General features: G+C 41.0%; 1 protein-coding gene across 2 annotated transcripts; it reads left to right on the top strand.

Moving 5' to 3' along the window:
- The first annotated feature begins 14,353 nt into the window (after nt 1-14,353).
- Nucleotides 14,354-21,236, top strand: C9H9orf40 (chromosome 9 C9orf40 homolog). 2 transcript variants are annotated; one of them, XM_059411849.1, is made up of 3 exons: nt 14,354-15,145; nt 15,627-15,696; nt 19,612-19,704. In XM_059411849.1, the coding sequence occupies exons 1-3, from the start codon at nt 14,711-14,713 to the stop codon at nt 19,617-19,619; spliced, it is 513 nt and encodes a 170-aa protein (XP_059267832.1). In that variant the 5' UTR covers nt 14,354-14,710; the 3' UTR covers nt 19,620-19,704. The 2 variants fall into 2 exon arrangements, with proteins under 2 accessions (XP_059267832.1, XP_059267831.1); XM_059411848.1 differs by lacking the exon at nt 15,627-15,696 and having other exon boundaries at nt 19,612-21,236.
- The last annotated feature ends 5,530 nt before the right edge of the window (nt 21,237-26,766 follow it).

Consider the following 26,766-nt stretch of genomic DNA (forward strand, 5'->3'; position numbering starts at 1 on the left):
TTATTTATTTATTTGCCAGAGAGAGATCACAAGTAGGCAGAGAGGCAGGCAGAGAGAGAGAGGAGGAAGCAGGCTCCCTCAGGGCAGGAGCCCTGAGATCATGACCTGAGCTGAAGGCAGTGGCTTAACCCGCTGAGCCACCCAGGTGCCCCTCGAGAGGTATCTTTAATCTGCCAGTCTAGGTTTTCAGCTGGTATACCAGACAAGTCATTGGCAACCATCCAAAAGTTCATAAACCTGTGTCGAGCTCCATCAGTGGGAGGGCTGGACAGTCTCAGAGCACTGCTTTGAGTTCTAGCTACTGATAACAAGGGCCTGCTTCTGGATTTACCCGGCTGCCTGAGTGACTGATGCCTGAGTGACTACAGCCCATTGGACCCTGCTAGGTTTCAACGTAGCCAACCAGGGATCTAGGCCCAGGAGTTCAGCTAATGTCTGTGAGTCAAGAGGCCCATTGAACCAACGACTTTGCCTTAGGTGTCAGAGTGGGGCATTAAGTTTACCTCCAAAGGAATAGCTGCTCTTTTCTCAAAGCACCATTGCCCTATTCTCATGGCCAGCTACACCCTTGAATATGCTATTTGTTTTGACTTGGAAGGCTTGTTGGGTCCTTTTCACCTTGGTAGTCATCAGGTCCAAACTGGCTCACCTCCAAATGAGAATGTCAAACCCAACGAGGCATCATTCAGTCTCAAAAGCTTAGGAGCAGATTAATAACTTCCTTCTTTTGTACAAAGGTGTCTTTGGTGATTGGCATTTGATTCTGTTGTAGTACTTGGCTATGCCTGTGAGAATTTAGGCAGCCAGTAAGTCTTTGAAGCTGTGGGTTCTCTCTTCTGGAGTTCAGTATAATTTCTGCTGGACCACCCAGGAAGAAACAGCCCTTGACCGTGACCCTTAAGTGGAAGGAAATGTGCAGGCAAATAATACATCAGATCCATGATACAGGTACTGAATTGGCCCAAAGGGCCTCAGTGAGAGGTTATTTTTGAGGTGTCTGACTACTTAGGAAAAACAACTGCGATTTTTCTTTTTTCCTTTTTTTTAGGCCTGAACATAGGTCATTACAAAGGCTTAACCTGGCAGGTTCATGGAACAAAGCTGGCCTCGCTGGACCAGACTTGCTGCGCTGCAGTCTCTAGTGGGACTTGCAGTCAAAAATGCAGGCTCCTATGCACAGCGGCAGCCCTGGCCCAGTGCCTGTCAGCAGCTTTGGGATGAGCCTTCCTCGGGGGGCCTCTGCTGACACCTGCTAATAGGAGGAGGGCAAGGGGAAGACTTGGAAACCACATCTCTATACTCCCATTCAGTACTTGACCCACTCCTAGGTCCTCCTCCTCTTCCACCACACCCTCCAGGTCTGCAAGCTTGCAGGAGCCTGTCTGGACTTCCTTTAGCAATGAAACTACTACTATGTCTGTGCAGACCCCGCTGAACCCTGACTGGTGTGCTGTCCCGGGATGAAAATGGAGCAGAAGCTCCCTGTGGTTTGACTGTGAGTTTCGTCTTGGCTTCTTGTATTCACCTGCTTAGCCACCAGCTCTCCCTGGCTCAGATGAGCCGCTAACAATTTTTCACACCTTCCTTCCCATCACAAGCCCTGTCCATACTATCAGTTCAATTCAAGTGTCTTTTTCCCCTATAGGATCACAGAACCAAGAAGTTTAACACGTGCATTACGGGCTACAGCACAGCAGCCAGGAGACCAAGTTGCCTCCAGCTGGGAGGCAAGTCCACGGAGACAGTGGGAGGAAATGGTGGGAGGGAAGCCTGATTTTCTCCATTGACCTGACTCCAGAGTTAATGTCCGAGCAGACTGCTGCTTCCTCCCCCGTGTGCTTCCAGCATCCAATGCATGCCCAGCTCCTAGGGCCCTTTACTTGGTGCTCGAGCACATGCCACTGTGCTGTCCAGTCCAGTCTTCTAGCTTTGGCCATCCCGGCACCCAGAGCCCCAGCTTCACTGCCAGCCACGTTTGGCTGTGGCAAGACTTTGCACTGATAGGCAAGCCTTCTTCCTCACCTTCGAGGGGCCACCTACATTCAGTTCAACCAAACGGCTGTTTTCAGGTCCTCTGTATTGAATAGCAGATTGCTCATTGCTGACTTTAATCTCAGTTGAGGACTCTGTCAGCAGACGCAGCCTTATTGCCTCTGGCTGGGGCCACAGGGCTTGCTGCTCTATGGTGATAATATCCCTATCTCTTCCTGCGGGGAAGAGTGAGCAAATGTGGGTGTCATTTGGGTGACTTATCTCCAACCCACCTGTAGCTGTTCATCACTACAGAACACAAGGGCCTCATTACTTTAGGCCATATTAACCATGTAGGTAAGAGCATCTGCTGCCGTATCCTAGGATTTCTCATATTCCTGAACTGGCCTGTAGGACCTTGTCCTTCCGAATCTGGAATGCCAAGTCTGTCAGCATCCCAGACTTGTCAGCAAAACTGTGGAGTCTGGGGCTTGGTCTTAACCCTTTTGACGAGTGAGTGACTTAGCCTATTCGTTTCATGCATGCTGCCAGAAGACAGGAGAAGTTACACAAAAGTAGAGGGTTCCTGTGTCCCCTCCAGCTTTCACCCCAAAGTAACATTTCACGTAACTATAAGACAGTAATCAAAACCATGCCATGGACATTGGTGTGATTCTGTTACTGAACTATAGACCTTGAAGCATGCCAGTTTTTGCAAGCTCTTATCAAAAAATCCTACTTTTCAACTTTCCGATTTATTTCTAAATTGGGTTTCTTATTGATAGTATGTACCTAGGTCTTGCCTTTTTATTCATTCTGATTGTCTTTATGTTTTGTTGTCTTGTAATTGGGTATTTAAACCGTTTACACTTTAAAGTAATTATTGACATGGGTGAATTTAAATCTACCATTTTGCTAGTTTTCTACTTGTTCCATTTCCTCTTTTTTTCTCCTTTCTCATTTATTCCTGGGCTTATTTTGTTGATTTCATCTCCACTACTGGCTTATGAGTTACAGCTCTTTACAAAAAGAAGTTTCAGTGCTTTCCTTAGGAAAATATACATTGTTATTCACAGTCCACCTTCAAAGTATTATACCACTGAATATATAGTTGTATTACCACTCCTACAATATACTTCCAATTCCTTTCTTCCAGCATTCATGCTGTTGTCACACATTTTACTTTAATGTGCATAATAAACCCCAGAATACATGGTTACTATTTATGCTTTAACTGAATTCTTTTGTAGCAATAAAAACAGAAATATATTTTTTACTCATCTTCATTTTTATAGTTTCTGGTGTGTGCTGCTTTAAAGATCTCTCTACAGATTCTCTCTCTCTCTTTTTTAAGATTTTATTTATTTGACAGAGACCGAGATCACAAGTAGGCAGAGAGAGAGAGAGAGAGAGGGAAGCAGGCTCCCCACTGAGCAGACAGCCTGATGCGATGCGGTACTTGATCCCAGGACCCTGAGATCATGACCCGAGCCGAAGGCAAAGGCTTTAACCCATTGAGCCACCCAGGTGCCCCTCTACAGATTCCCTTGATAACTTCTCCCTTCGGTATAGCCTCATTCCTCTCCCTCCTGAAGTGTGGGCTGCAGTGTCTCACTTCTAATGAAGAGACAGAGGTAGAAACGTGTGACTTACATGAGCCCCCCGCAGCAGCTATCCTGGATATCATATCGTAAGCCAGGAGGCCTGGCCTCCTGACCTGCTCCAAGTCTTTCTCTTGATCACCCAATGGAAGGCCATGAGAAAAACCAAATCTTGTGAGTGAAAACATCCCCTGTGTCTGAGACTTTTCCAAACTGAGAATGGTAACCCACAACTGCCAAGAATGTAAAAATTTTTGCAAGTCATGAAGGACTTCCATTCTTCAGTTGGATCACTTGGCATTAAGGGAGACAATGTCATGAGGACATTTCAAATAACCCCATGGAGAGTTCCACGTGGTGAAGAAAGAAGGCCTTCTCCAAACAGTTGCATGTGTAGAATGAGCTTGAAAGTGGGTCCCCCAGCTCCAGTCAAGACTTCGGATGAAGCCCCAACCAACATCTTGACTGCAACCAGGTGAGCAACTCTGGTCAGCAACCCTAAATGACCCAGCTAAGTTGATGTTGAATTCCTGACCCACGGGTGGAGAAAATGGGTCAGGTTTATTGTAAGCCACAGAGTTTGGGGGTAATTTGTGACAAAACACTCTTCACTTCCTCGTGTGCATCCAAGTTTCCATTTGTTAGACATACTTGCACCTGAAAAATTTCCCTTAACATTTCTCATTGCAGGTCTGCTGGCAATGCATTCTCTTAGATTTTGTCTGAAAAATCCTTTATCTCAAGTTTTATTTTGTAAAAGATTTGCTGAATACAGAATTCTGGGTTGACCTTTATTCTTTATAGACCACCATTGTTGAGATGAGTATGCTGCTGTCATTCTTATTTTTGTCTCTCTGAGTGGGTTTCTCTTTAAACTGGCTGCTTTCAGTTTTCAGCAGTTGGATTGTCTATGCATGTGTGTTTTGGTTTGCTTTTGCAATTTACCCTGTTATACCTGTGTGGTCGATGTTACTATTTCTGAAAAATCTTATCTCTTCAATTATTCCTTCTGCCCTACTCCCTTTTCTGGGACTTCTGTTGGATGTACATTAGATGTCTTGTTCTTGTCCCACAATTCCTGGATGCTCTGTTGAGGTGTTTGTTTTTTATTTTTATTTAGTTTATACTTTTTATTTTCTTCTTTATGTTTCCTCTTTATGTTTCCTTATCTTCACGTTCCTTGAATCTTTCCTTGAATGTTCCATTCTAATAATGAGCCTGTTAAGAATTTTTATCTGTTAGGCTTTTTACTTCAAGCATTTCCACTTAAACTTATAATTATATAATTAAGATTATATAAATAATTTATAATTTTTTAAAAAGATTTTATTTATTTGACATAAAAAGAGATCATAAGTAGGCAGAGAGGCAGGCAGAGAGAGAGGGGAAGCATGCTCCCTGCCAAGCAGAGAGCTTGATGCAGGGCTCCATCCCAGGACCCTGAGACCACAACCTGAGCCGAAGGCAGAGGCCCAACCCACTGAGCTCCCCAGGTGCCCCCAATAATTTATAATTTCCAACTCTCTGCTGACATTCCCTGTGTGTCAATGCATGTTGTTCACCATTTCCACTATATCCTTTAATATGTTACAGGAGCTTGATTGATAAAGACTTATAACCCCAATATCCTGCTTAGCTCTGAGTCTAGTTCTATTAATTGCTTCATTTCTTCACGTTTTGTTTGTTTCCTCCTGTTGCTTTTTTCCTGAGTGTTCCGGTATTGAATTCGATTTGTTGTGTAGAAAAGCAACAAAAAACAAGCTGACATAAACAGTATTTATGGCCAGGTATAAATATGTGCCTGATAGGCTGGTATGGTAGGCTGAGTCAATCTTGCAAGAAGTTGAGTTGGGTTTGCATTTTATCAGCAAGCAGTGCATCACTGGCTTCAACCTCTGCTGGCAATAACTTGTTTTTCCCTTGTGCTTAGAGTAGAGGACAGGATGTCAGATGGTTTTTCCCAGTGTTGTTGCACCCTCTCCAGCATTCAGCTGTGTCTGCATGCCTGTGCCACAGAGGAATTCTTGCTACGTGCTCCTACCTCCACCCCAGGGGTAGACTACCATTCCTTGTGAGTCTGTGCTAGGTTCATGGTGTGAAAATGGGAATTCTTGTTGTCTTAGTGTAGCCCCAGTCTTAGGCAGCCTCTATCACATAGGCCTCATAAGTGGGGTTTTCTCAGCATTCCCATCCTCTTCCCCATGTATTTGTAGTTGGTTTTGAGCAAGAATTTCCTTTATTTTTCCTCTAAGGATCCTTACTATTGTCCTGGGGATAAGAGGTTTTCCTACCTCCTCCCTAAGGCAGAGGGGGTTTGGTTCCACTGCTCCCTAAAAAGAAACAATGTCTGTCCCTTCCAGTCTCTGCTTTACCCCAAGTCTTTGTCTTGAGCAATGGAAGGCCATGAAAAAAAATCTTAGAGAAGTGCCAACATCCTCTGTGTAAGAGACTCCCAAATATTCCAATCTGAGTTGCTAATCCACAACTGCCAAAATGGAAAAATTTCTGCAGATTTCTTAGCTTATAAAACAGCCACTTTTGACACAAACTCCTACATCAAAGTCAAAGGAGAATTGATAACTCACAGCAATAGCATTAGCCCAAGTATTAATTTTGCCCAGTACCCTGAGACCCAAATCTCACAGAATGACACAAGACAGTGCTAGGTGACACTTGGCACAAGCATTGGGTTGTATTACAGAAAGATCTTGAGCTTTGGAAATCTGATTCTCTCACGATGGGCAAGCAGTAAGTGTGACTGACTTTGCACTAGGAGAAGATACTATGCTAGATGGTAAATAAACCTACCCTTTGTTCCAGGAGACAGTCTCTGTCTTCCAAGCATATTCACTGTACATATATCCTTGAAAAGATAATCTAGAATAAAGTTAGCCAGTACCTCCGCTTGCAAAATACGCTGAAATGCAAAAAAAACAAGGGAAATTGCTCCCAACAGAAGATAACAGAAGGCAGAGACTAAGTGTTGGCCTATAGTAAAGATATTTGCAACCCAGACAATGCAATACCAAAAAAATGTACATGTAAATATGTGTATATACATGCAGACCTTACTTTTTTGACTAAATACGGTTTACCAATTGTTCTATATCCATACACGTAAATTCCTTTAATAAAATCTGCATGTCTGTTTGTATAATACATACACACAGACACACAATGCTAACAAGTAACATTTAGATTGTTTTCAACCTTTTGCTATTCAGCTTTATATTACAATGAGTAGTCCCAGTACATACTGCTTTGTGTCCATTCTCAGCGGACACATTCATACTTCTGGTGTAAATTCCTGAGGGTGAGCAGTGCATTTTAAAATTTTCATAGATTTGTCAGATGGCTCTCTTAAAAGGTTACATTTAAAACAAAGTATCTGTTTCTCAATATCTTCACTAACACAACCCATTATTAAATATTTTAATGGTGGCCAAGCTGATGTTGAAAACTACATTAAAATCTTTGGTTTTTTTGTTTGTTTGTTTTGCTCTTCACTATCACAGACACCTGGGAAGGAAGAAACCAAGTGCAGGAACACAGACCTGGTCAGTATCCCAGCTTCAACAATTACTGTGTGGTCTTCACTTTTTCCTTCACCCCACAAACACTGAGAATCTGCATTGTGTCAGGAATAAGGCTTGATCAAAGGTCAGAAATTATTGTTTTTCCCACCAGAGCTTACATAGCAGAGGAAAGGTGTCAAACAAGTAATTACAAAACAACAATGAAAACAAGTAATTAACTAATTGTAAGAACTGAGGTCACGGTCATAAGGGACACGTACAGGGTACTCTGAGCAGTAGGGAGATGCTGACTTAAGAGAAGACTTTCCTAAAGAAATGATTATTTGAGCTGAGACCTAAAAGCAGAAAAGAACTTATCAAATACACATGCAGATATGATCAAGAATCTGTATTACATATTTCAAGTGTTCCTGCTATAATCACCATTTACTTGTACCTTAATTAGTACAAAGAGGAAAACTGGTATTTTTCCAGTCTGCAAGGAAATTTACACAATTTTTTTTTTTTAAGATTTTATTTATTTGACAGATCACAAGCAGGCAGAGAGGCAGGCAGAGAGAGAGGAGCAAACAAGCTCCCTGCTAAGCAGAGATCCTGATGTGGGGCTCAATCCCAGGACCCTGGGATCATGACCTGAGCTGAAGGCAGAGGCTTTAACCCACTGAGCCACCCAGGCGCCCCCACAATTTTCTTTATACTGGTTGAGTTCTTACAGAATAAGTCAGGTATGTCATAGTCAATGGTCTGAACATTACAAGGTTGATGAATTTGCTTTTGTATATTATACATATTAATACACAGCATATAATATACTTATATATAATGAATAAATACAATTTCCTACAACAGACAAGGAAGCAGTCATATCTCAAAGTTAAAAGTTATACAACAATGTAACCTTGAAGTCAAAGTAAAAGGCATTTCCTGCCAAGCCTGGCAGTATGCCTGAACTGAGGATGTGATGTGTTGTTGACCGTCTGGGGACCGGGGAAACCAAGGCAGCTAGAGTCTGCAGGACAGAGAACCTGAGAGGAGGGAATTCGACACAGAGAGCACTCTGGAGATCAGAGCAGAGCCCCCTCCCAACTCCGAACACGGATTTACAGAGTACTGATGAAGGCATGTGTGTGAAGTGATCTCCCAAGGCCAGACCAAGAAGGACCAACAAAGTAAACCTGGAATACCTGGTCTCCAATAAAAAACTGCCATGTATGCAGACACAGAACAAAACATCCTTAGAGATTAATCAATGGGAACCAACCCAGAACCAATAAAGATGTTAGAATTAGGAGAGAAGGACATTAAAACATGAGTATAACTGTTCCGTATGTTCAGAAAGCTACACAGAGATGCACAGAAGACTTACACTGAACTTCTGGAGATAGTAAGCACATTGTCTGGGATAAAAAATACAGCCTATGAGATTAACAGCAGAAAAGGTGTGAGAAAAGAAAAGGTTTGTGAACTTCAAATCACAGCAATAGAAACTAGCCAAAACACTATGGGAAAAAAGGCCACACTGGCTTTTCTGCTGTCCCAAGCTCAAGCCAGATGTGCTCTTACTTTAGCACATCTGCACTCATTATCTCCACCTACAATCAGTCACCATAAATGCTCAACTCACCCCTGATTTTCCTCAGGTCCCTGCTCAAAAGTCTCCTTATCCGAGAAAAACCCTTCTTGACCACCTAAGGTAACCTCACCCATCCTTACTCTGTTCTTCTTCAGCACCTGACAGATGTACTTGTTTCCTGTCTATCTCCCTCAATATAAGCTTCACTTGGGGAGTCACGAAATGGATTTTTGTTTGTTTACTGTGTTAACTCTAGAATTTTCCATGGTCCAGTTATACTTCTGATATGAGTACCTGGTTGGATAAATGACGGGATATGGCGGGGACACAAGATTGGACGAGGAGATGCCTGTGAAACATCCAAGCGAAAACAACAAACAGTCATTCATTCAACAAACAGGTACCGAGCACCTGATATATGTCAGGCACTGTTCTAGGTGCTCGAGTATATTACAAGTGAAGAAAGAAAAAAAAAAAATGAAGAACCCTACCCTAAAGGAGCTTACTTCCTAGAGAAGGGCACAGTAAGAATAATAAGTAAGTTGAGTCCTGTAATAGATTGGAAGGTGATATGTGCTATAGGCAAACAAACAAACAAAGTAACAAACAAATAAATCAGGCAACGTGAATCTCAAGAGTCCTGGGAAGTGCTGAGTGAGTTGAAAATTTAAATAGGGTGGTCAGGGCTGGATTCATTGAGAAGTTGGAAAGGGTCTCGTGCTCTGGGGTGAGGTTTATCTATTAAATTTGCAGTAATATGGGGCACCTGGGTGGCTCAGTGGGTTAAAGCCTCTGCCTTCGGCTGGGGTCATGATCCCAGGGTCCTGGGATTGAGCCCCACATCAGGCTCTCTGCTCAGCGGGGAGCCTGCTCCCCATCCCCCCGCCTGCCTCTCTGCCTACTTGTGATCTCTGTCAAATAAATAAATAAAATCTTTTTTAAAAAAAATTGCAGTAATACCTGCCATGGAGTTCCGAGGATTAAATGAGATATGGAAAACGTCTGGCAAGTACATAGTTGCTAAAAAAAAGTTTTTAAACCACTTCCCCACCCTAAATGCTGTAGGGCTTTAATCAGTCTGAAACAGGCAAATTTCAAGATAAGCAGAACGTTAGTGAGTGCGCATCCCTTCTTTACCACGAAGACGTGAAAAGTTTCCTTCTTTGTTGCTTTGCTTTTAGTAAGGATGAGTTCTGAGTCATTATCCATAAGAAGTGCTGGGGAAAGAAATCAGAGAGTTGCTTAGACAAAATTATCGGACAGGAAGAAAATCCCGTTGGGTCCATATAAAAGTGCCCCCGGATGGGGGGTGAGGGTGGGAGTGAGGGGCCGCAAGGTTTCTGCTTTACATGAAGTGGCACAGTGTTAACTTGAAGTCAGCTGTGGAAAGTTAAAGATGTGTATTGCAGGGGCACCTGGGCGGCTCAGTGGTTAGGCCTCTGCCTTTGGCTCAGGTCATGATCTCGGAGTCCTGGGATCAAGCCTCACATCCGGCTCCCTGCTCGGCAGGGGAGCCTGCTTCCCTGCCCCTCTCTCTGCCTGCCTCTCAGCCTACTTGTGATCCCTCTCTCTCTCTCTCTGTCAAGTAAATAAATAAATAAAAATCTAAAAAAAAAAAAAAAAAAGATGTGTATTGCAATCCTTGGAGCAATCACTGAAAATTTCATACAAACAGGTATTTAATTTAATGGATTAAATTAAAATTAAATTCAAAGCAATTCTGAATTAATCCAAAAGAGGTCTAGAAAGGGGGTACGAAGTCAAAAAAGAAAAGGAACAGACAGAAAATAAATAGTAGAAGACTAGACCTAAATCCAGTCATCTCAATAATATCTATCAACTGTTAAGGCACTAAACATTCCAATTAAAATATAGAAACGGGGGCACCTGGGTGGCTCAGTGGGTTAAGCCTCTGCCTTCGGCTCAGGTCATGATCTCAGGGTCCTGGGATTGAGCCCCGAATCGGGCTCTCTGCTCGGCAGGGAGCCTGCTTCCTCCTCTCTCTGCCTGCCTCTCTGTCTACTTGTGATCTCTCTCTCTGTCAAATAAATAAATAAAATCTTTAAAAAAATAAAATACAGAAACTGACATGTCAGAAAAGCAAAATCCAACTATATATGTAGTTTCCAAGAGAAACATTAAATATAAGGAGACAGATAAACTAAAAGTAAATGGATGGGGAAAAAAAAAAAAAGATGTACTGTGCAAATGGTAAGCATAAGAGGGCTGGAAGTGCTATCAAAGACGACTTCAAAATTTAAGAGCATTACCAGAGATAAAAAGGGATATTTCATAAGAACAAAGGGTTAATACATCACACACATAATATATGTGTGCCTAATAATGGAGTTTCAAAATACAAAGATGAAATCTGAGAACTAAAAAGAGAAACAGAAAAATCTACTGTCCTAGTTGGATATTTTAACACCTATTTCTTAGCAATTCATGAAACATTTAGATTAAAAAAATCCCCCTCCAAACAAGAAGCCCCAAATCTATAAAGACATATAATATCTGAGAAAAACTACCAACCACCTTGACCTAAGTGACATTGATAAAATACTACGCCAAATACATGCAGGATATTATGTTCTTTCCAAGAACATGTTACATATACCACGATAACTTGTAGGCTGGATCATAAAATAAATCTCAATAAATTTAAAAGGATGAAAATCACACAGATAATGAATAAATGAGAAAGGAATTAAACTAGCAATCAAAAAGAAAAATATCTAGGAAAACCTCTGATACTTGCAAAGGTAACACAAATAATCTATAGGTCAAACTAGGAATCAGAAAATGCACTGTTCAGCACAGGGAATAGTCAATAATTTTGTAAATGACTTTGTATGGTGACAGATGGTAAGCACACTTATCGTGGGAATCATTTCATTATGTATAAAAATATCAAATCACTATAATGTATACCTGAATATAGGATATATCATGTCAATTAGACTTCAATTAAAAAAAAACCATCAAGGGCTGCCTTCGGCTCAGGTCATGATCTCAGGGTCCTGGGATTGAGTTCCGCATCGGGCTCTCTGCTCAGCAGGGAGCCTGCTTCTTCCTCTCTCTCTTTCTGACTGCCTGTGTGCCTACTTGTGATCTCTCTGTCAAATAAATAAATAAAATATTAAAAAAAAATCATCAAGTATGCTCACTACACATGATTCAAAAATCTGAAAAAAAATCTGAAAGACAAAACACAAAAAACAAAAAACAAAAAAAACCAACCCTCAAATGTTTATCAGTAGAGTAGATTCATATGATGGAATATCATAGTCAACATAAGTGAATGAAAATTACATGCACAAAAACATAAAATAGGGAAAATAGGAAAGAAAGAACTCAATATTTTAAGTAGACAAAAGATTTGAACATGTTACAAAGAAGAGGTACAGATAGGGTGGCCAGGTGGCTCAGTTGGTTAAGCACCTGCCTTCAGCTCGGGTCATGACCCCAGGGTCCTGGGATCAAGTCCCACAGCAGGCTCCCTGCTCAGTAGGGAGTCTGCTCCTTCTACCCTTCTCCCTTCTCATGATCTCTCTCTCTCTCATCTTCTCTCACAAATAAATTGTTTTAAAATAAAAGAGAGATACAGATAGCAAATAAACTATCATTAGTCAACAACATTAGTCATTAGGGAAATGTACATTAAAACCATAATGAGATACATGAGGACTAAAAATAAAGTCTGACCATACCAACTGTTGGAGAGCACGTGCAGGAAATGGAGCTCTCATACACTGCTGATGGGAAAGTAAAATGGTATAACCACAATCGGCAATTTGCTAGAAAGTTAAAGACACCTACCACATGGTCCAGCCATTCTACTCCTAGGTATGTACCCAAGACAAAAATCTTATGTCCATAAGAAGCCTTACACACAAATGTTCTAAGCAGCTTGATCTGTATAGCCCCAAACGGGAAGCAACCTACATGTCCATGAACAGGTGAATGGAGAAACAAATTGGGATACAGCCACTCTCAGAAGTACTGAGAAATAAAAAGGAATGAAAATGTGATAACATGAATGAATCTCAAAATAACTGTGCTGAAGAATCAAATAAGAACACTATACACTGTGAGTCTATTTATATAAAATTTTAGAAAATGCAAATTAATCTATAATGACAGAAAGTAAAGCTGTGGTTACATTCCCCTGGAAGGAACCAGGGGAGGAGAAAGGAATCACAAAAGGGCAAATGGAAACTTCTGGGGGTGATGGAGATGTGTATTTTCTTCATTGTGGCTATGGTTTCACAGGAACATACATATGTCAAAATTCAGCAAAGTACACACTTTAAAAACATGCATTTTATTTTATGTCAATTAGGGCTCCATGAAGTGTTAAAAAACAAACCCAGCAACACCAAAAGTGCTATTTAGGAGCACAAACACAAATGTGAAAATTACAAAGTAACGCAAAGGGATGGTTAATTCAAAACAGCAATTACCTAGAGTGGAGGAAAGGGAGAAAGCCACCAGTAGGAGAAGTACGAAAGGACCTGGTCATGTTCTGGCCCAAGTAATAGTCTATATATAAAACTAGGTGCTGGGCATCTGACTATCATTCCTTTGTGTTTTATACATATGATGTATTTCACAGTTTAGAAAAAGAGAGTCTGTGGTGAGGACCACAAAGGAGTGGACCTCTCTATTAACTAACCCCAACTTCTATCATTTTGGGGAAGGACACCCTCAAAACCTTTCAAATAAAAGGTCTTTCATATCTGATCTGTGTGATCTGCTCTTTGAGACTGATAGGTTATCAATTTCAAAGAAGAAATGGAAAGATCGAGCAGACTGTATTTCTGTGCCTATTAAGTAAGTTGTTGCCTATGTTCTCACAACCTTGGCATGGGGTAAATAATATAGGTTAAGTACTTCCCAGTTGGGATAGTTATCTTCCTTGCACTATCTCTACAAGATCATGCAGCTCTCTTCCTCATTTTTGTTTACTTGGTTGTATCTTTACCAACCACCGAAATACAAGCTATAGCAAATTCACGGCCCTCACCCCCCTCACTTCGCTTGACCACAAATTCAGCTGTAAGGAAGGTCTTGGAATCTCACTACAGATCATCGCACCGAGTTAGAAGGAGCTCTGTGTGCTTCCCACGTAATTTAAGAGCCAAACAAGTTTAGGTTTCAGTGGGAACAGGCAAGGCTTGGCTCTGGGATGAGCTATTTTGGATGAGTTGCACATGTCCTCTGCAACTTTTCATCAGTGAATTTTTATTCAAAAGATCTTCGAAGAATGCGGTGCCAATCCACGACAGTCACTGCAAAACATACCCTTTGGGTGGATTTTGTTGTGCTTGGCTTTGCGTGTCGGCTTCAGCGACTGCCCTCAGTCCCCACCCCTGTAGAGCGGTCCGCCCGAAAGGATCATTTCATGCGGCGCCAGTGCCTCTCAACCCTAGTTCGCTGAGAGTCTGTAGCTCCTGGAGGTGATTTCAACCTCCGCAAGCGTCCCTGAGGCCACTGACTCCACGGGAAAATTAACACATCCTGAAGGTCTAAAACCTACACGGCTTCCCCAAGCTCGAAATTTGCATAGCCCCTCCCCGCCCTTGGGGAAACAAGGTTACGCCCTCCGGGAAACCGTGCCACTGGGCCTTTAATAACGCGGCAGCCGCCTTCCCGCCCCCCCCCCCCCCGGGCGCGCACTTCCGGCCGCGGGAGCGTTCGGGAGCGCGCCCCGCCAGTCTCCACCAACCAGCGGCTCCGCCTGGCCGGCGCGAGTACGCGCGCGCACACTTGTGCGCAGGTTCGAATCTCCGCCGCTTCGCGGTAGCTCCCCAACGTCCGGCAGTACTTCGAGTGCAGGGAGGGCAGCGCGCGGGGTTGCGCCGGGCCCAGCCGCCCCGCCCCCTCCGCCCGCCCCACCTGCCCGGCGCCCCCTCGCCCTGGGCTGGTCCTCGCCCGCCCTCGCGCGCCCCGCCCTCGCCCTCCGCCCGCGGAGTTATCCGCGCTCGGCCTCCCGCGCCCGGCGGGCTCCGCCCGAGGCTCCGGGGCCCATGGCCAAGCGGCGTGCGGCCGAGCCGCTGACGTTCCACGTGCCTTGGAAGCGGCTCCTGCTCTGCGACTTTCCCGAGGAGCCGTCGCCGCCCCCGCCGCCGCTCTGGATCCCGCCGCCGGGGGCCTCCCATCCCGGGCAGCCCGTCGGCGTCCCGGAGCTGCCCCGAAAGCGCAAAATCGACGCGGGGGCTATGACTGAACCTTCAGCTTCGCCCAGCAAGCGTCGCGACGGCCGGGACAGCAGCGTTCCGGGCGGCGTGCAGCGTGAGGGCCGAGGCCTGGAGACGGGCGAGCCGCCGCTGCAGCAGCCTCCGGTGCGGCCCCGCGGGCCAGGGGAGGAGCCCCGGGGCGCCCGGCCCCCGAGGGGCGGTGGCGACGACGGGGCGGGGCGCACAGAGCCCCGGCCGGGAGACTGGGGTGCAGCACCGCGCCAGGTAGGGGCCGGGGGCTGGCTGACCTCTCCAGAGGGCGGGCGGCTTGAGGGGACGGGGGTCACCCTTAACGCAGCCCCTGCGCGCCCCGGGAGGGAACACGTCGTGACTCGTGTTCTTCAAGAAGTCCCAGAGCGTGAAAAGCCGGGGTCCCTGCTGCAGGAAGGACTCGGACTCCCGGGCTGCACAGGAAGGGCCTCAGAGCCCTTGACCTCATGCTTGGCAGGTTTGGGGAGAGTCCCCAAACCTGCCAAGCATGAGGTCAAGCACCCGAAAGCACCTGGGTAAATGAGGGGGTGGGGTAGACGTGGGCGCGCACCGGCCGTGCCTCTGTCCTGTGTAAGAAAGAGGAAGGCGGGAGTGTGGGTCACGACCGACGTGAGCTTTCTGGAGACTTCACCGGGAACCGCGATAGGTCTGTCCAACGACACATGGAGAAAGGTGCGGCGCACCTTCCTTGGCTTAACGCTGATTTCTTCTACAGTTCGTGATAGATATCTTTCTAAGGAGAGTGACCAATGTGGTGGCCATCAGTTGGACGGCCGGTAGGCATGGTAAGCCCTTTGGTAGAGAGGAAAGAACCCCCACCCCACCCCCACGCCCCTGTTTTGGGAAAAGGCATTTAATAACTCACAGTGTTAGATCGGATCCTGTGAAAAAGGATTATTGTTGAAAATTAATTTCGACCGTAAAGTAAAGCGACTATACTAGGATCAGAGAGTGTTAAGAGTTACGATTTTGGAGGGAACGGGCCTGCCCCATCTCTGCACCTAAGATCTGATTTGTCTAGATCTGCGCTCTTCAACATGGCCTCCGCAACTGTGGGGCAACTGAAAACTTGAAACGTGACTAGTCCAGAGGGGGGTGTGCTTTCAGTGTAAAATACTCTCTAGAGTTGCGAGATCTCAAAAATTTTTATATTGATTACCCGTTGAAAGAACTTGGAGATACTGGGTTGAGTAGAATGGAATGAAAATTTACCTGTCGTACTTTTTTAGTGTGGCCACTAGAAAAATTTTAAAGTATGTTTGTGGCTGGCATTAGTAATATTTATTGGACAGGTTTGGCCCAGACTTAGGAATTAAAGCTGGTTTTTGGCAATTCTGGGTTGACTTACCAGAAGCTTTGGCAATAGAAAGACCAAACGTAGGGCTCAGTTCACCAACCTCTTCAAGCACTACGACATCGTGGGATCCAGCTCACATTTTTCCATTGTTTTAAGTATATTACAGAATTTTCCAAATGCCTTGCTAGACAAAAAGTGAATTAAGGTTCCGTTGGCAGGTCTTCTTGGTGAAAAACCCAATAAAATGAGAATTTGATAGTTAGGAAAGAGCTTTTTCTGTGGTTGTGAGAAATTACCTTTGGACAGTGAACGATGAGCATTTCCGGATGAAATTCTAAATTGTAAATATTTCCACCCCCAGTTGTCTTGGAATTTAGAAAACATGAGGGATTTTTTAAGACTTCGGATTGCTTTTAGATGTTCAAAATCTACTTACTTAAAACCAAATGATAGCCCTTATGTTTTGAAAACAATAACTAGAATTTACAGTTATATTCGTGTGTTGCCAGTGGCAAACCTTAAAAAACAAACTTACAAACAAAAAAAAAACCAGAATGCTAAGTCATCCAGACCTATTTGATACAGAGATAACTACTGTGCACTTTGAAAACTTTTCCTCTTAGACCATTTTGGTACCCCACCTATAAATAGGCTTGTCTTTTCTACCAGAACATACTGACTGCAGTATGCCACAGATTGATAAGAGGAAAATATGGAAATTGTAGGTAGGCAAGGAAGGAGAATTTTTTTAGCAGACTGACAGAGAAACCTTCTTCGAATCTTTCAGACACACCGGTATCTTTCACAGCAGTGACTGCATTTGGCAGATCTCTGCTTCCTAGTCACTGCAGGCTCAGGGCGAGGACTAAGCTTGGCCAAAGGCATACCTTCTTCATGAAGACAGTCCCTCCTCTTTTCTTTTGGCAAAAGTCCAGGAATCCTTACGTTTCTTCCTTTTGTTGGTTTTGTTTGTGAGCTTCTTGTCTTCTGCAAATTTAAGAGAGGAACCTGTTTTCTCCAGCTCCCTTCTTTCCTGCCTCCAAAGATGGAGGTTTTGGGTTTTAAGAGATTTATAGTGAATAACCAAGATACAAGGTTATGATGAAAACATGGAGAAGCTAAAAAGGCTTTTCAATTTATGTAGTAAATGTCTCTCCCTGGTTCCTGGCACTCAGAATAGTCCCTGTCCTCATCCTTGGAATCTCATTTAGGAAAAGTTTCTCAAATAGGTCCTTTCTACATTGAGGATTCAGTTGAGGCAGAATAATGATACCTTTTTTTCTGTCCTAGAACCTCAGAATATTTTTTGAGTTATCTCAGATGTTTTTTGTTGTTGTTGTTGTTGGTTTTTTTCTGTTTTTGTTTTGTTTTGGTGTTTTTAACCAGAGAACTGAACTAACCAGGTATTACTTAATTAAATATTTATGTGTTTTCTCATGATGGTGTCACTTCATGCAGATCCATTACTCTGCTGGCCCTGTTAGCTATCTTTAATGGAAAGTAAGCAGAAATGTTTTTTTCTATTCCTAAGAAGAAAATAATGAATGATTCATAGTTTTCATGGGATATAATATCTAGTAGTATTGGGCAATTACAGTATTAATCCTGAATTTGAAAGAGTCCTGGGGGCACTAGTTGTCTCAGTTGGTTAAACATCAGACTCTTGATTTTGGCTCAGGGTTGTAAGATCAAGGCCTGAGTTGGGTTCTGTGCTGGGCATGAAACCTGCTTTAGATTCTCTCTCCCCTTCTCCTGCATCCCCCCATTCATAAATATAAATCCCATCAATAAATATAAATAAATAAATATTATTATTATTATTACTTTTTTTTTTTTTTTAAAGAGCCCTGCGTTTTACCAGTGAGGAAACAGACTTAGATCAAGGTCAGAGTTAGTGGGTGGTGGAGTTATCATGCAAACTCAGATCTATCTGGTGGCAAACTTTGTGCTCTTAGCTATTAGGTTACACTGATGTCATTAAATGATCTTTTCTGGGCTCATGTTTAAAGTAGGTAATTTGAACAGTAGATTTTTCCCAAAAGGTGGAGATCTTGACCCTTGTTTTTAACCCTGTTTGCTTATCAAAATTAATTTTGGAGGGGGGCATCATTTGGATTATTACATTTTTTTATCCCATTATAAAGAAATTCCAAAGACACTCTTAATTCTCTAAGCCTTAGTGTCTAAGGCTCTCCATGTACTTCCTATTGAGATTTCCTAATAGGCTTGTGCAGTTCAGTAAAGTGACTGGCGACATGTGGCTGGCTATTAAGCGTTGAAATGTGGCCAGTCTGAATAGTGCTAAAAGTGTAAAATATCTACCAGATTGTGAAAACTTAGTATGATAAAATAGTGTAAAATACCTCATTAATTTTTAAAAGTACTGACTGCTTGTTGAAATGATACTATTTTGTATATATCAGGTCAAATAAAATATCGTTAAGAATAATTCCATCTCTTTTTTACTTTTTAAAATTACGTACGTGGCTTTCGTTATTTCTGTTGGATAGGGGTGTGTCAGCAAGTATGAGCCTAAGGTGAAAACACAACTGAATAGTATAGGTATATAAATATTCATCTGGGTAGGGTGTTAACGTTCAAACTGGTCACCTTGGAATCCTGTATATAATTCCAGTGCTGCTTCCTTGCACAAAGTATTTTGGGGTTGCTTTTGACATTCTTTGCCAGTTTTGAACTTCATTGGAACATCAGCTTCACTTAGTAATAGCTTGAAGCGATATTATAGCCTTTCAGAGGAATCTGTTGAATTTTAAAAGGGCCTGTACTCACTTGCATTTATCAGTGTTAGTATACTGATTTAAAAGTCTTGCCGTGTACCAAATCTTATATCTTTAATAAAATAATCAGCTTAAGATTTTCTTGCTATTTAGCATGTTTATAGCCTAAAAGTTTTTTGGCAAGATGTCAAAATACTTTATCTTATATGAAGTCAGCCCCTTAAATTAAATACCAAAACCTCAGGGGAAAGACCAAAAATAAGTTTTAAGGTATGTGTGTATTTCTTAAATAAATTGTTTTCCTCACTGAAAGGTTAAAAAAAAAAAAAAAAAAAAACCCAGACCCATTTTCCAGCGTTTTTCTTGGTTGAAAAGAAGAAAATTATCAAGAAGAGAAGCTCTTTAAAAGAAGAAATTCTTTTAAAATAAACTACTAACAAAATATTTTCACAAGTCCATGAATATGAAAATGCACAGATTTGACTGAGTCCATGAAGCACTTTGACTAGGCAGAATTTAAAGGTGTCTTTGTTGAAGATGCAAAATAAAAGACCACAAAATCTTAAGTGAGTTTGGTTTTAAAACAAGAAAATTTTTTGCTTTAAAAAAAAAAGTGACTTTCTATAAACTGTTGATATACTTTCCTTTTTCTTTTTTTCCCAAAGCTCAATGAAGAATTTTGGCAGTATAACTCCTTCCAGTATTGGAGGAATCCTTTACCACCTATTGATCTGGCAGACATCGAAGATGTAGTTGAAGATAACCTGCCAGAAGCAACGCTTCCAGGCAAGAATGAAGTGGTTGAGATTGACATGGAGTCCTGACAGAAGGAGTTGAAGAACAGGTTTTTCTGAATTTGAGGAGACATCTCTTAAACGAATTCACATATTCTTAAGGAGAAACGTTATTTTCCATACTTGATGTGATACCATTCCCAAACCTAAGAAATGAGGAAAAGTTGTTTGAAAAATAAATACCTACAGTCACTACTGAAACTCCCAAGGGGGTTTGTTAAGGATATAGTACAGTTACAGGGGAAGTATTTTATATATGTACTCTTAAAGAAAAATTTATGTTTAGACTTGAAATTTGAACATACTGATCTTATAAAAAGGAATTCTGATAGTTTTCAAAGTAGGTGGAGAACACATACTTCCTCTTCTCTGTACCAAAAAGTTAATTTGTGGTACATGAAGTGAATATTGTTTTATAATAACTCTTATTAATAAAATGCTTTCTAGTACATTGTATTGCCTCTTCTTAGTTGAACAGATAGCCAACTTAAACATCTATGCAAACTTAAAATGTGGGGGATTCTTAAAGGTGGCATAGTTTTAAAAGAACTTTCTAAATGTAAAGTAGCGAAAATTTCCATTTGGGTAGCATGTTTGCATAGCTTCCAGTGTTTGATACTTGTTTAACTCTACTTTGGGGAATCATAAATGCTTAAAGAACAATGAGGAGCAAATAGGTGTTGCCCCCCTGCTCTTTTCCTAGGTAAGAAGAAAGAAATTTAGTTGTATTTTTAAATTTCTTGATTTTGAATTGTTTTGAGGGCATGGTTTCTATTGCTTATTACTTTAGACTTGTTCTCAACACAGAAAACACTTCAGAAATCCTTGCCTGAGCCCCACTGGAGAGATTCCCATTTAATTGAGATGGGCCTTAGGTATAGCTATTTTTTAAAACACCAGTCCTCCTTTTCCCCAATCCTAATGCGTGGACAACTTTGAGAACCACTAGACTAATGGTAGTTTTTCCTGTTTAAAGGAGATAACTCATTTGAGATGAAGCAACTCCTCTTCATTAGCTTTGTTTTTATTTTGTTCTTTCAGTGACTTTGTTACAAGTAAGTTATTGTGTTACTGTTTAAAAAATAAAGTAAGCAGTTTGTGTTTGAGTTGACTATCAATGATTAAGTTAATTAACTTTTGTACTACGTCTAGAGTGTTGGATTTGTAATTGAGTAACTTGTCCCTGTATACTTTTTGTTGTTAATGACAGTAGATCCAAAATTGAGAAAGGGTAATAAATGCCAGTGAGTGGGGGGGGGGGGGGGAACAATGTTGTGTATATACCTGTAGGATTTAAGTATGGGTTGACATTAATGAGAATATTCTAGAACAGAAGACTTGTACTGTGGTTAAGAATTAAGGCTTTGGTGTCAGGCATGATTCAAAGGTTTGTACTGCCACTTTCTACCTATGTAACATTAAGCAAGTTATTTTTCATCTTTGAGCCCCAGGTTCCTTAACTGTAATATGAAAAACAATAAATAGTATCTACCTCACAGAGGCTATGTTGATTGTCAAGCAGTGTACCAAGTACTCTTTACCTGCATCTTGTTTAATTCTCATAATAACCTTATTGTAGGTTAAAAAAATAGTATAAACGTACTTTTTGTAGTTATACTTACACTTTAAGTTGCCACTAGAAATTTCAGGATAAGAACTGGAATTGAAATACCAAGGATGGCAAGCAAGTGGGGGAAGCAGTTAAATTGCTGTAGAAGGAAAAAACAGTAAACCTTCTTCCCCCTTCTGTTTGACCTGAGGGTAGGAGAGGGTCCATTTTTGTTCAGTGCTCTTCCTACTGACTAGAACAGTGCCTGTCACATAGTAGATAGTCAATAAAAACTGCATGAGCAAATTAACGAGTGTTCTTCTCTATTGATGGGAAGGTAACGGCAACCGTTTTCTCAGAACATATCACAAAGCTAGGCATTTTACCAAAGATGTGCATACAAAAGATGTCACAGAGATGAAATAATAAAACATTGGAAATAGTACAACACTGGAAACAATAATGTAAAAACTAAGACCTATCTACCTATCTACCTATTGAACTATAGGAGGTGGTCATTTAATGAGAAATTTCATAGGATGCTACATTGCAGGTGAGTGAATAGGAGACTCAAAGAGTAGCTCAGATGGGTTCCTGGCTGGCTCAGTTGGTAGAGCTATGCAACTCTTGATCTCAGGGCTGTGAGTTCAAGCCCCACCATCAGTATTAAAGCTTACTTGAAAAAACAAATCAAAACGCAATGTTTTGAGCATTATGTGTCAAATAGCATACAAAACTGTAAGGTAAAGATTCAGGGAAAATATTTGCTATCAATATGTTGAAGGCTGAACATTTTTATATAGATGTGTACATAGTTTAATGTAAACATTTAAATGAGTTTAATATGTAGAATATGAATATGTAAAGATGTATACATACATGTTTGTGTGTGTGTGTGTGTATATACAGAGATAGGGATTTGATATAATTCTATACTTTTAGAAAAAATTGTTAGTAAGTAAACCTCAAGATAATTCAGTAAAATTATTTGGTGGATAAATTAAGATGGAAGCTTAAAAGAATTTTTTTTAAGTTGTATACACTTCACCCAGATTCCCTAATATATCTTATTCCATTAGCACAGTACAATTACGGAAATGAGAAAATTAATGTTCATATATTTCTATAATGCTATTATGAGGACATGGAAAGAGTGACTTCAGGCAAGTCTTAAGGGATATGTCAAAAAATGTACAAATATTAGACTTTTCAAATTTTACCGCCATCTCACTAACACCCTTTTTCTGGCCCAAGGTTCAATCCAGGGTCACAATTTATTTTTTACCTGTAGTATCTCTTCAATCTCCTTTAAATCAGTTCCTCAGAATTTATTTGCCTTTCATGACCTTAGTACTTTTTGCAGAGTACTGATCAGTTATTTCATAGGGTAGCCCTGGATTTTGGTTTGTCTGATGTTTCTCAGAATTACGCATTTTTGGTGAGAACTCTGTAGAAGCAATGTATCCTCAATGCATTCACCCCAGAAGGCACTGGATATCAACCTGTCTTGTCACTGGTGACTATAAATTAATTACTTGGTTAACTTGATGTTGGCCAGGTTTCTCTGTTATAAAGTTAGTATTTTCTCCTACGTAATAATTATCCTCTAGAAGACACTTTGAGACTATGTAAATATCCCATTTCTCATCATATTCTGAATGAATTTTAGGATATGTTGATGATTCTTACATGAAATATTTATTGCTCTGGCATATGTCAAATGGTAACTTGGTATTTCCATTATCCTTCCTACATCTATTAACTGGAATTCTGTAAAGCATCACCTTTCCTTTCACCCCCATTTTTTATTTAGTGATTTATAGCAGTATAGATTAGCAGGCATATGTTTTATTATATGAATTATAACATGTTGCCATCATTATTTTGTTGTACAAATTATCGCAACAGATCTAGCCATATGGGAGGCCCTCTGAATTGGTTCTTGTGCCCTTCTTCTTTTTCTGACATTTATTGTGAATACTGGTCAACATTGTCAATGCACTTTTGCATTTACAAGATTAATGGATGAAAATTGTGCCACCTGTGCAATGCTGTGATTTTAACTGAACAGTTTGAACCTTGGCATCCTCTTCAGAGAATGGGGACACTGATAACCACCTCAGAGGAACAAAGTGGGGATGAAATGATGTGATGGTGGGCGCCTGGGTGGCTCAGTGGGTTAGGCCGCTGCCTTCGGCTCAGGTCATGATCTCGGAGTCCTGGGATCGAGTCCCGCATCGGGCTCTCTGCTCAGCGGAGCGCCTGCTTCCCTCTCTCTCTCTGCCTGCCTCTCCATCTACTTGTGATTTCTCTCTGTCAAATAAATAAATAAAATCTTTAAAAAAAAAAAAAAAAAGAAAGAAAAAAAGAAATGATGTGATGGTTATGCAGAACCCATAGTGGGCACTAAGTATATATATCTCTTCCTTATAGTACTTGAAAATGCACATTTTTGCCATCTTGCAGATACATAGGTAGATAGACTATTAGTGATCTCTGACAATACCTGAAACTGAGGCAAATGTTAAGACTACTTTTAAAGAATTTTAACAATTACCTGGAGTCCACAGACATAAATGGCAGTGTTCTAGCAATTTCAGTTTATTGGTTGCTGTATCTTGTCTTTTTGATACAACCCTGTGGTAGAAAGAATTCTAAAATGGGCCCCAAGATTGCCAGAGCACAGTGTATCCAGTCATTTGTTCAAACACTGATTAAGATACTACTGTGAGAAATTCTGCAGATGTCATTAAAGTTCCAAGTCAGTTGATCATGAGATGAAATGATCCATATGGGTATGACTTAATTACATGAGCCCTTTAAATATGGTGGGGAGCTCAGAGACAGAAGTTAGTGCAAAACGTGAAAGGGATTCAATATAAAAGCAATTCTGACTTCGAAGATGAAGGGAGCCATGTGACAACCTCCCAACAGCCTCCACGGCTGAGAGAGCCAGCAAGGAAACAGGGACCTCTGTCCTACAACCTCAAGGATGTGAATTCAGCCAACTTGAATGAACATGGGAGTGGAGTCTTCCCTGGAGCCTTCAGAGAGGAACACAGCCTGGCTGGTACCTTGATTTCATCTTTTTGGCACTTTGGCCTGGCAAGTGGGACTTCTGACCTCCTGGATTAAACTGACTCTGTGTGTGTGTGTGTGTGTGTGTGTGTTAAGCTGCTAAATTTGTGGTAATTTGTTATGCAGCAACAGAAAACTTATATGGACTCATCATTTTTATAACTTCCATACCTTTTCACGCAGATGTTTTGGCACAAACATTTATCTTGTAGTATCTCCACTCTAGTTGTGGAATCATTTCTCCAAACAGCCCTGGTTCTTTTACTGAGAATGGTACTTAGAAGTGAAGATCTGGGTGTAAGATCTTCTCACTGTACTCCGTATCACTGCTTCAAGATCCTCTCAGTTGACAGAGCTACAAGATGTATGTGTATACGACTATATGTATTTCTTTATCAGTATACTTGTATCTGTATATATACTTAAAAAATGAGTTCACACTGATACTTCCAATCCAATACCACAGTGTTCATTATAAATGCCCTTATTTTTAATTCCTTTGAAAATTAGACCTCATATCCACCCATCCATCCATTCTTCCATCCATCCTTCCTTCATTTCCTCAATCCTCAAATACACATACCACAGTTTAGAAACTGCTAAGCTATACTCCTATTCCAAACAGGCTTGCTATTGGAGTAGAATATCTGTACATACTTCTTTTGTGTTTAGCCTTTGGATATTCAATTAACATTGTGTTCTAAAGTTAGGTTGGTTGGTTCTTTTCCATCCTTCCCTTCCAAGTGGTTAAGTTATTGTAATACAGTTGGGTTCATTTGTTTCTGTTTTTATATCAGTTTTGACTCCCCATCTATGTTTTTTTTTTTTTTAAGTCTGTAAAACATTCACATGATTCTGTGCACCAGAACTCTACAAAAATGTATAATCAGAGATGTGTCACCCTAATAATCAGAGATGTCTCCCCCATTTTCAATCCTCTGTTTTTCCTACTCTGTTCCCCTTACTCCTCCATAAATAAACAATTTTATTAGTTTCTGGTTTGTTCTACTGTTTTTCTTTTGGCCTAATAGGCAAATACACATATAATTTCTTTATATATTTATAACTCATACAAATTTATAATAAAACTATAATTCTAATAACTGGGTAATAGACATAGAAAAATAGTTTACAAAAGAAAAAATACACATGAGCATAAAAAAAACATTTTTGCTTTATTATGGTCTCAAATTTTAAACAAGAATCTATTTTTCTATATAAATTGGCAAAAGTTGCCCATAACACTTTATTTTTAGTAAAGCCTTTCTGAAGAGCAGCTTGGTAATACACTTTAAGAGCCTTATCATAATCTTTGAATTAGTTTTCTTTCTGTATCTAAAAATATATCTTTAAGTAATCAGAAAACTAGATGCAAATTTACACATCACTGTAATAGTAAAAAATTAGAAATAAAAAATAGCTTGAGAAAATTGATGGATAATTAAAATACGCATGCTAGACTATAATGTGCTCATAAGTTGATGTTATTAGGAGTTTCAGTGATACAGAAAAGTGCTCAAAAATATTAGGACTTTCAGAGCTGATCAAACTCCCTCCCACTAAATACAACTAAAAGCCCAACTAAAATACACTCTTGGTCATGGAAAACTAAACGGAGACATTACTGGATAGAGAATGGAAGTCCAGCTTAGCAAAGCAACTCCTATGGAGTAAAGTTTTATGGCTTTGTTTTTCACTCTCCCAGCTTTGAACCAAGAGTGACTGCCCAGTAGAACTGCAGTGGCCAGCATGGACCGCCTAAACTCTTGAGAGAAACTCATCTTTTTGGCTAGAAGACTGGGAAAGGGAGCTCCTCTGAGCAAGAGTGCAAGAATTCTGGAGATGAGAAATCTGGGTAAGCGATCCCATAAGTCTCTATATAAACTGGTACTAGTTACTAGTCCTGAGATTTTTTCTTTTTCCTTTTCTTTTTTTAAGTAGTTTCCAACTGAGTTACTCGGGCTCCCCAATCCTGGGTTCATTCTTGAGATCTTATTTATTTATTTATTTGACAGAGACACAGTGAGATAGGGAATGCAAGCAGGCAAGCAGGGGGATTGGGAAAGGGAGAAACAGTCTTCTGGTAGAGTAGGGAGCCCAACATTGGGCTCCATCCCAGGACCCTGGGATCATGACCTGAGCCAAAGCCAGACACTTAATGACTGAGCCACCCAGGCATCCTGGGCTCATTCTTGAGGGACATGTGGCAAAGAATTTGAGAACTAAAATAAAATATAAACCTATGCTCAAATCCCTTTCTGATGTCTGAGTGATGCATGCATGGAACAGACCTAAACTACATAGCCAAGAGTTTGAAAATGGGCCTTAAAATCATGTCCATGGAAAAAGAGACTTTTTATGGTACAAAACTAAGGTTTGAGTAGGGGAAAAAAAATCAA

The sequence above is a fragment of the Mustela nigripes genome, chromosome 9 (assembly GCF_022355385.1).
Source record: "Mustela nigripes isolate SB6536 chromosome 9, MUSNIG.SB6536, whole genome shotgun sequence".
Taxonomy (NCBI): Eukaryota; Metazoa; Chordata; class Mammalia; order Carnivora; family Mustelidae; genus Mustela; species Mustela nigripes.

Excerpts from the sequence above, each read along its gene's own strand:
- C9H9orf40 (XM_059411848.1), top strand. The coding sequence starts at position 14,711 with ATGGCCAAGCGGCGTGCGGCCGAGCCGCTGACGTTCCACGTGCCTTGG. Across the intron at positions 15,146-19,611 it reads GGGGTGCAGCACCGCGCCAG|CTCAATGAAGAATTTTGGCA; the intron begins GTAGGGGCCGGG and ends TTTTTCCCAAAG.